At 32.7% G+C, this 10,300-nt stretch overlaps 2 protein-coding genes across 2 annotated transcripts; one reads left to right on the top strand and one right to left on the bottom strand.

Moving 5' to 3' along the window:
* Positions 1-1,908: 1,908 nt before the first annotated feature.
* LOC113865690 (cytochrome c-type biogenesis protein CcmE homolog, mitochondrial) lies at positions 1,909-3,154 on the bottom strand. Its single transcript, XM_027500409.1, has one exon. The coding sequence runs from the start codon at positions 2,991-2,993 to the stop codon at positions 2,217-2,219; it is 777 nt and encodes a 258-aa protein (XP_027356210.1). The 5' UTR covers positions 2,994-3,154; the 3' UTR covers positions 1,909-2,216.
* A 1,223-nt stretch (positions 3,155-4,377) lies between these two features.
* LOC113865829 (zinc transporter ZTP29-like) lies at positions 4,378-8,800 on the top strand. The gene is made up of 12 exons (XM_027500602.1): positions 4,378-4,441; positions 5,042-5,100; positions 5,465-5,557; positions 5,656-5,748; positions 6,032-6,113; positions 6,249-6,304; positions 6,517-6,573; positions 6,775-6,815; positions 7,591-7,658; positions 7,913-7,969; positions 8,167-8,284; positions 8,695-8,800. The coding sequence occupies exons 1-12, from the start codon at positions 4,378-4,380 to the stop codon at positions 8,738-8,740; spliced, it is 834 nt and encodes a 277-aa protein (XP_027356403.1). The 3' UTR covers positions 8,741-8,800.
* Positions 8,801-10,300: the final 1,500 nt, after the last annotated feature.

Genomic DNA, 10,300 nt, shown 5'->3' with positions numbered 1-10,300 from the left:
GGTGTGATTTAATACTTGAGCTCCTTACCGAAAAAGAGATTAATATATATATATCATTTGATTTTTTCTATCTTCTAGTCTTACATGGCGTTCTTATGAAGTGTCGAAGTGTATGAAACACATTAAGATTTTAGAATGACTTTATCGACCAGTAACGATTTCTTGATGGTGTATTGGGGGGGATAGGAAGACACGCATGGAATTTTAAACCAAAAAAGGACTACCAATGTTAATTGCTATAACAACTGGAAATGAGCATGAACCAAGCTTTTAAGTCACTAAACTGCAAAAATGCTTATTACCTTGTTAAGAGAGTCACCTTGTCAAAGATGGGAATTATTATTATTCCGATTACATCCAACAGAACAAAAGCATAGCCACTGCCATGCGGTCTTCGATCTCTTGACCAAAAGACCAGTAGTTACATCCAACAAAACAGTTTGGCACAGAAATGGGAACTAGAGTCGGACCAATAGTTGCTGACGCGTTTGTTTCTCAAGTCCGGCCGGTTAACCAGAACTTACATCGTCATGTTCAAGCCTAAAACCGGGTTTAAGATTACAAGATTTGAAATTCTGTACTCGAATGTCGGAATGCTAATTGTCACCAAAATTAATAAAAGGAAAACACTACAGCTGAACACACATGAAACAGGAAGTTAAGATATCTCTTACCATTTGAACCATAGTCAAAAAGAACTTACCATCCTTCTAATCTCAGACAACTAAATCTATTCCATGCATAACAAAGAGCAGAAAGAATTTAGCTCAAGTTCAGTGCACCAGGACGAGAGTTGGATACTAGTAAATCTACACATATAAAAAGCTAATAATCCTATTAATTGGGAAAAGTCTAAAAGAAAACTCGGGATGAAATGCAGCCACAGGTAAGCTTCGGCTTTACTTTTTCGTTGGCTTTTTCCCCCCAGCCACCATCTGGCTTCCACAAGTGGAGGAAGGGGAAGAAACTCAAGAACGAATGCTCATTTCTCACTGGAGAAGGAAAAAAAGGGAGAGAGATGAACCCGATGAAGGTCTGGAGAGTGGTTAGTAGAAGATGACTTAGCAGTCACCACAGTGGCTTGATTAGACTAACATCCATATCTAGGAAGGAAAGATACAGAAACAGGACACCACACTAACATGTGGAATGCAGCAAATTTTAAAAATTATGAGTCACCATTAAGTTACAATGTTTAAAATTTAATAATTTTAACAGAAGAACAAATCCGAAAATAAAAAAATAAAAATAAAAATATCGATGTTTCATAAGTTAGAATTAGTCGTCATATCATAACTGCCCTAAAATGCCATCATTTATCTAATCATTGTGGCATGGCATCCCACTAATATTGGTGTAAAAGCTCAAATTATTGAAACATGTAGTTTAGAAGTATCCAAACGTATCTGATAAGTATTTGACACACTGATAGAACAACCATGTTGAAGTATCAGAGGTGGTATCAGTACAATATTTTAGTAAGGTTTGTAACAACTCAAAAACCTTAGCTAGGTTAAGCTCTAAACAGATCCCAAATTTGTCAGTTGCAATAGATTAAAATCATCAAATTAAGTTCAAGGTCCCTATAACCTTGGCTTGTGTAACTCTACTCTGAATTTCTCCATTTTAAACATTATTGCAAGCCATTCGCCTTATAATACAAATCATTATCAGTTTAGAGACAAGCAAGAAGCTTGAAAGAAATTCAAACTCTAGCAGTACGTGCAGAATCAGACCTGAGACAACACAGTAACAGATGATGCTTGAAAGAACAAATCCATTACCAGTTTTAACAATGCAGGCTCAACAAGATAACCATAGCAAGGCAGAAGGAACAAGTTTAAATCCAATTTCAGCGCAAACATATTTCCTTTTTGATCATTTTACAACTTAACCAATTTGGACTGGCATGATAAAACTAAGTATTTCGAGAACAAAGTATATAAAAAAGCTACATTATCATTCTGCTAAACATTTATTAAGAAATTCATCGCACAATAATGCATTACAACAAGAAGAAAACAACTGCAGATTTTTGCCTCTTCTCATAAACAATCAAAATTTGTATCTCTATCTTCCATACCACCGTATTCATCCTAATTATTCCGAGAAAAAAATTCTCAGCCTATTGTTAAATAACTCGTATCCCTCAAAAAATCATTAAACAGTCCAAAAAATAAGATTTCAAAAATTGAGTAATACCATCCAATATCCATCTAGGGTTTGGGTCCCTCGTTCACAGCGCGAGAAGCTTCTTCAATAATCTTCTTGTTCTTCTCAATAGCTGCAGCAACTTCCTTAGGCATATACTTCTCATCGTGCTTAGCGAGAACCTCCGTAGCCGAAAAGTAACACTCTCCACTCCGAGCCTTCTCCGACACGTTCTTAGTTGACACTTCCTTTTTGATCTCCTCCGTGAACGGCTTCACGAACCCTTCCACAACCACCGAATGGCCTTCTCTGAACAAATCGGGCAACGAGCCCTGGTAACGAACAACGATGTCGGTGATCAAATCGGTGATTACGAATTCCACTTCCGGAGACGACGCCGGATACACCACGCTCCCTTCGAGGACCAAACCGCCCAATCGGAACTTCGCTTTCGTAGGATTGTTCGCGTATTTTTCGAGTGCATCGGTTGGAGTAACGTAGAACACTAATTGATCATTGAAGTTGTTCAGAACGATCACTATGAAGCCAGCGATGCAACCGAAGGTTAGGGCGTAGGTCCAGAGTCGCCGGTTCTGGAGCTGCCGGGCGCGTGCGCCGATGTCCACCGTTTTCTTCGACCGCGGCGGCTGGCGCCTCGCCGTGGAGAGTAGCCGGTGGCCACAGAGGGTGAAATGGGAATCACGGAGGATGGAAGGGGTGTGGGAGAAGGAAGAGAGGGGCGATGGGGAGGGTTTGAAGGGTGGTTGGCGGAGGGAGGAGTGGAAGAGTAATGCTGTGCGGCGTAGATGGGATCTGAATCGGAGAGCGATTCCGGTGGCCATTTGAAATTTCTCGGGAAAAGGAATGAAGAGGAAAATCGATGGTTGGGTTTAGGGTTTTGAATTAGTTTAGGCCGCCATGGCTGAAAACGGGATGCAACTTGGAAGTTTCTGGCATTTTGGGATGGGCGGATGAAAGTAACAGGAGGAAAGGGAGCCAAAAAGAACATCATTAATTGAATTATTTATATTTGTAAAATTTAAAATAACATGAACAACTAGAACATAATTTAAAATATTTTATTTAATCAAAGGATTTAAAATACAGTGTAATGATATTCATTTAGCATTTATTAATTTTAAAATTCCATATCTTTTTATAATGAATTGAAATATTTATTTTGATTTATTGTGAAGACATTTTATTTATATCATATAATAATAATAATAAAAAAAAATGTAAAACCTATATTCCTTTATCTAAATCATTGATATATATTTTTATTTAAAAAAATCCATTTTAAATTAGGTATTTTAATAATGATTTTTTCTTTATGTATAGTTAAAATTCAAAAATTGGTTTCAGGAGAATCAATAAAGACTTAAACCAATCACTTATTGATTATAAAAATATATTTTTTTATAAAGAAATATTTAGAATCAAGAGAATATAAGGTATAATTCCAGCATTTTTTAAAAGAAGAAAGAGCTCTTTTTTTTTATTATTTACCCCTTATCCTTAAATATAAAAATATAGCATTAAGAGCGTGTGTTCGCGTGTGTGGGCACCGCCTCTCACCAACTTGCTCAAGCGAAAAGTAAGGGTGGAGAAAAAACCAAGCAAACAAAAGAAAGTGCAAAGTGCAAGAGAAAAGTGATGTAGTGTTGCCCTTGCACGTTTCTAGTGTAGACCCCGTTCTGACGTAACGCGATTTTCTAAAGTTTGGACTTTAAGGGCCATTCAATATCGTAAGCCTAAAAAACTCCAGGCCCAGAAAACGTGGGCCTTGATAGCCTTTAGTTATAACGTGGGTCGAATCTAAGTATTGAAAAAATTAAAAAACTTGTCAAATTTGACATAAACAGTTAGTAGAGAGGAGACTGGATGGTGTTACTATGGTGCGTGTAAAGAAGAAAGGTGTGGGTGGAGGGAAAGAAAGTACTTTCCGTGGACCAATGACGCAATTCATCTCTTTCTTAATTAGTTGTTGTTCCTTCCACTGTGGAATACTCTAACTCTCTCTCTCTCCCTCACCCCTTCCCTTTCCCTCCACCCAGTTCTTCAGTTTAAAATTAAAATAATAAGTCGATAATATTAATAACCGTGTATATATATATATATGGTTCCCGATGGAGTCCACGTATAGTTGCACTTCTTCCCCCTTCCCACGTTTAGTTTCAAATTTGGTTATAAAAAGTAAACACCATCTTCGTTATCCTCGTAGTGATGGATTCTCAGGTCATGCTTGGTATTGCTCTTTCATCCATCGGAGGTTTCAGCACTTCCATTGGTACGTCCTTTCGTTAACTTTCATTCCCTCACATCAATTCATAATTCTACATCATACTACATTTTCTGTTTCCTCTTTGCTAATTAACTTCTTATGTTCCCTCGCACTTTCTGTTCCTATCCTGCCAATCTTCATGTATTTGCAACAGCCATTACTTTATATATTAGCAAATGTTCTCAAGTTTAAAGTTTTCGTTATAAACCAATTTTTATTGTGATTTTTTATTCTTTAAATATTTTCCTCTTTAAACAAACAGGTTAATATTTGCTTATTAACTTCTATATTGGCTGTTGACAATGTGAAAAGATATTGATGTTTTTGTTTATTCCCCAAGATCATTGTTATTATCAGTAAGAACTTAATCCTTAATAAAAAATTTAAATAAACATCCAGTTATTGGCTAAAATAGGTGGCACAATTATACGTGTTAGTTTGATGCAACACTCTTTTGTTTGCTATATTTATTATTATATCAATTTCTATTTATTTTGATCAAAAAGGAAAACTATTTATATATCTGTTTATATAACAGTATAAATAAAAAATTTAAGTGTAATAAATACCATATCGAATTTCTATTAATTTCTCAATGTGGAACAGGTGCACTTTTTGTAATCATTAGTCAAGCTCCTAGTTTGAAGATGCTTGGGCTGTTACAGGTGGATTTTGTCGTTCCGACCCCAACATTCAATTTTATCTGTTTTGAGATCCCATATTTTTATTTTCAATCTTTTCTTACCTCCTCTCACAAAAGCATTAAATTTATATAGATATCATAAATATAGTTCGAGATGTTTTTTTTAGGTAGAATAAGAGTTTCTTTTAATAAAACTCAACATTAAAAATAAGTACATCAGCGTTAAAAGTCAATATAAATTATTGAAATAAAACCTTAATTTTTATTTAAAAACAACGTGAACGATATAGGCTAGGTTTTATCCTTTGTAAAAATGTGACATTACAACTATATTCCTTGACTTGAGCGATAAAGCATGCTTTATTAACGTGTTTTCTTCCACCAAGGGTTTTGCCGCTGGTTTGATGCTGAGCATATCATTCTTTGATCTGGCTCATAATGCATTGAACTCACTTGGCTTCCTCAGAGGCAACCTTTGGGTACGCTGTGCTCTATACTTTTCATCATAATTCGAGCAATCTACAATATACTCTCATGTTTGTTCTGACCGTAAAATTTTATCTTCCTTTTCGTTTAGTTTTTCGCTGGTGTCATATTCTTTGCTGTTGTTGCCAATTTTATACCAGAACCAACCGTTGCTCCTCCCACTTCAGATGACAAGAGTACCAAGGTTTTACTGAACTTTTTCCTTGCCAAATTATTGCACTGCTTTCTCTGTTTTTGTGCATTTTCAAAATAGCATGATAGGATTTGTTCAAAAAAGAGTTTTTATCAATTCTAGTTAGCAGGACCTACAAGTTTACAACTGATTAAAGTGATCCTTGTTTGATAAAGATTGTGTCTTTTTCTCTCCAATATGACTATATATGTTATTTATCAACATGATAGAATCTAAATTCTTATTTGCTACCTAGATACAAATTCTAATAATATGATAGCATGCTTGGAAATAGAAAGTTGAGAAAGAAGGAAATAAGAGCATTATGAAAAAACGTCGCCGTCAAGTTTTATTCAGTGGAATTATTACAGCCATAGGTATGACTTTATGGCCACTTTTCATTACAAAGTGGATGAAAATTAGACACTTGTTTCTCGCTCATCTATTTTTCCCTTTTTTTTTCAGTATTTTCTAAGTTTGATTTTAAAAATTTCATTTTGGTGTTATCCCAGGTATAAGTTTGCATAATTTTCCGGAAGGAATGGCAGTATACCTTGGATCCATGAAGGTACCTTCTTCTGTCAAAAATTTTAGGTGGTAGTAGTAATATGTAGAATTTTTAAAGGAGAAGTTAGTTATATCTATATTGACAATGTCATGCATATTTATGCGCAACTTCTGTCATTAATTAGTAAAGTCCTCCTTAAATACTGTAACTAAAATGCTTGTTAATGTTAATGTCTCTTCAATTTGACGATTGTATCATGCTTCTTTTGATAGGGCCTTCGTGTTGGTCTTAACCTTGCACTGGCCATTGCTCTGCACAATATCCCGGAGGTATAAATTTTCGTCATGTGACAGAAACGGTTTGGATTTTATGCTATAATTTTATTTGGTATAGTTTAGCAATTAGAGAAAACCATATCTTCTTATAAAATTTGATGCCACCCCAAAGTATATTTTTAGTTTAGTTTTGTTTGTTTTCATTGTAATTTTTTTGTTTGACATCAATAATTGTAACAATCTTCTGCTTGCTAGGGGGTTGCCGTGGCGCTTCCCGTTTATTTTGCGACACAGAGGTAAGAACCTTCATGGGCTTTCGTTGCTTTAATTACCTTTTTGTTGTCCTTACTACTTACAAAAGACTTAGTGGATTTTATATATTTTAGTGTAAAAAGTTTCTTGTTAATTGCTATGAGTATGAAAAGTGAACTCATCAAGGTTCTGTATGAATTGAACGGACTGATGGTGGGAAAGAAAATTAATTTATGCTAATAGATTTTACATATTACCTTAAAAAGATAGTGAGTAAGTGGCCAAATGAGTTAATTTATTATTTTTACGTATTTTTTTCTCACTTTCACTTTTCTCCACCTAGGGGTGGAATTTTTTCTGTACCCAACTTGATTTTTTTTTTCTATATTTTCTTTCTTGATCAAGAAATTAAAAAAGTCATTTTCATTCTTAACTTAATCATCTATTTCGTTTTCAGTGCAACCAAACGTAGAGGGACGGGCCATAGTACTACTATAGATTTCTTTTTATTGTTTTTTTTTTTTTTAGCCGAAAATTAGAGTAACCAAAAACTCTGGTAAGAAATTTGAGCCTGCTTTTGCGTTTTTGCATACTGATGCAGTACATAGATGGTTTTGATATTATTTGTACAGCGTGTGCATTAAAAATTTGACAGACTTGATGTCATTTTTAATAAAAAATTATCATCTGGAATTATGTATTAATATTAAATCTATGGTTAGTGTTGTAACTGTTGTGCTGCTCATATTACACGAGTTATGGCAATAATTACAAATTTGAATTATAACCTTTTTTTTTTCATTTCTGAATTTGTCGCAGTAAATGGGAGGCATTCAAATTGGCATCACTTTCTGGCTTTGCTGAGCCCCTGGGTGTTATAATTGTAGGTATATCATCTGCTATTGTCTTCCCACCATATTAGTCTGATTTTCTTTCCAAAGAATAAGAAAACATGAATTATAAGTAACTTGGTATGTTATTATTAACAATGATGAAGCGTAATATTCATAAGGACATGCTTAAGGTCAGGATGCATTGGACCCCTTTCTCACAATTTGAGAGTTGATTTTTATGCTAGTAGCGATACATTTTTTTAACACTCCTATTTTGGATACTGCAATGGTTTCTTCCCTCTATGTAGCCTGTTTATTCCCTAGCAACCTAAGTCCTGAGATTCTTGAAGGTTTCCTTGGATCAGGTTAGCACTAATACACTTCCCAAAAGTCATAATTTGTTTTGGATAAAACTCAAGTGCATTATCGTAAGCGTTTCTTATGCTATTTTCAATATTAATTTGAGAATAGCACTAAAAACACTTACTGCACTTTAGTTTTTTCCTTTGTTTTTGGGCACTTTGTTATGTGTATTGACGTGTGGTTCTATTTGGATTAACAGTTGGTGGAGTTATGGCTTTTCTAACCCTGCATGAAATGCTGCCACTGGCTTTTGAGTATGCGGGACAGAAGCAATCTGTTAAGGCCGTCTTTTGTGGAATGGCTTTCATGTCTGCAAGGTGACCAAAACCTCATTGCCAATAAAAATCCATCTCAAAAGCAATGCTATAGTTTGCTTTTCATTGTTACTTTGCTTACTATTTAATGCATTACGATGTCCTCTTTCGCGTGTGTTTGATGTGCATATTAATTAAAAAATATTAATATTAATATTGCTTGCTATAAAGGGCAGAGCTATACTTGGCCATGAAGAATTTTAATCACTCTTGTGCAAGTTTCTTACTTTAAAATCTAATGTCTTTTAAGTTGTGCTAACTAGCTAGCTTCTAATCATCCTATGGTCTTGTAAAATGTTATCACAATTAAGTTCCGTTTGATTTTCTTCCCAACAACTAGATGATGTCTGTTTCTTTCCTCTTCAGCTAGTAAATTATTATTCACTATTAATTTAATATGACTGTATGTGCAGCCTGTATTTTCTACGTATGAGCTTACCAGAGGGCATGGACTTATAGCTGGGAACTTTCTCTTTCTTTCTGAATGAGATGCATTCCACGGTATCACTATGTACAGCCTTATAGCTATTGTCATCAGCTCCAATGACAATAATGTAGCAGTCAAACATAAAGTGGGTTGGGATCGATTTCACCTATAATTATGGTTTCCTCCACAATGTACAAAGCAGATGAACTAATAATGTTGTTCAGTTAACTACAAATTTCACAGTTTGTATATATTTATTTACTCATGATATTGGGTGTAAGAAACAGTTGTGTAAACAACATCAACATGAAGAGAAAAGGGAATGAAACAAAGTCAAACTATAATATTATATTTTATTATCTGAATTGTTCAAAATAAATTGAAATGGAATGGCACGATATTCCATTTTATTTAATATTTTTTTATTCGTTTTCAATTTAGAAGAATAAGATGAACTAGAGTTTTATTTTATTTTCAAAATATTTTAAAATAAATTAGTGTATTCTATCTTTTTATTAAGTTTTTTTTTTGGTCGAACAATTGAAAATTTAAACAGACTGAATTCTAAAACCGACAGCCAAAACAGAGAGTGAATGATGACAATAACCCATAATGCACGCTTGGGTAATGAATTTGGGCTCCCTTATGAAATGCCAACTCCAATCCAGCTTAACAAAATATTTATGATCAACCAAAAAAAAAAAAATCGAAAGCAAAATTTTTAATAAAAGTAGCAAATTATCAATTTAGTCTCTGTTATTCGTCTAATTTGTTCAAATAGTCTTCAAACTAAATAGTTTCCAAAATAAATAAATAGTTATATAAAATTCTAAAAAATATATAATGTCAATCAATTTTATATTTATCGTTAATTAACTATTAAGTATCATAAATAAATTTGTCCAAGTGTTACGTCGAGTGTCAAATAGAATGAACTTCTTAAAACTCTAAAATAAAATTTAAGTTAATTTATATATTTAGTACATATATTTTTATAATTTAGTTTTTACACAAAAAAAATTATAATTTATTTCTTACATAATTAAACATTTTCATATTAGTTATTGCTTTATAAAAATATGTTATTAAAGCATAATTTTTTTTATTATATAGACTACTTTATTCATAAATATAAACTATAAAGACTAAATGTGTATTATACAATAAACCAAAAATGGTAAACTTATTTTCAGAAAATAAATTATCAAATAAAAAATTTACAAAATTTTGAAAAGACTAATAACTTATATTTTTAAGCAAACTTAAATAGTTTCCTATCATAAAAATCTTAAAGAGTTTATTTATTATAAATAAAAAGATAAATATATCAAATAAAAATATATTAATTTTAGTCTTTAAAATGAATTTAAACAACTAATTATATTAAAAAAATTAAAAAATATATATTTATCATACTTTTATAACTTTTGGATATTTAAACTCAACTAAAATATTAAAGTTAATAAAACTTTATAAAATAAAGTATAACTTTTTATTTGTCAAAAAAGTATATTTTGTAAAAAGTAACAAATTATATTATAAATCTTTTTTCAATCAGATATTTTATATTTTATAAAAATTATAATTGGTTA

This window comes from Abrus precatorius, unplaced genomic scaffold (genome assembly GCF_003935025.1).
Source record: "Abrus precatorius isolate BTA unplaced genomic scaffold, Abrus_2018 Scaffold4, whole genome shotgun sequence".
NCBI lineage: Eukaryota > Viridiplantae > Streptophyta > Magnoliopsida > Fabales > Fabaceae > Abrus > Abrus precatorius.
The sequence above is the reverse complement of the archived record's forward strand: the minus strand, read 5'-3'. Positions and strand labels throughout refer to the sequence as shown.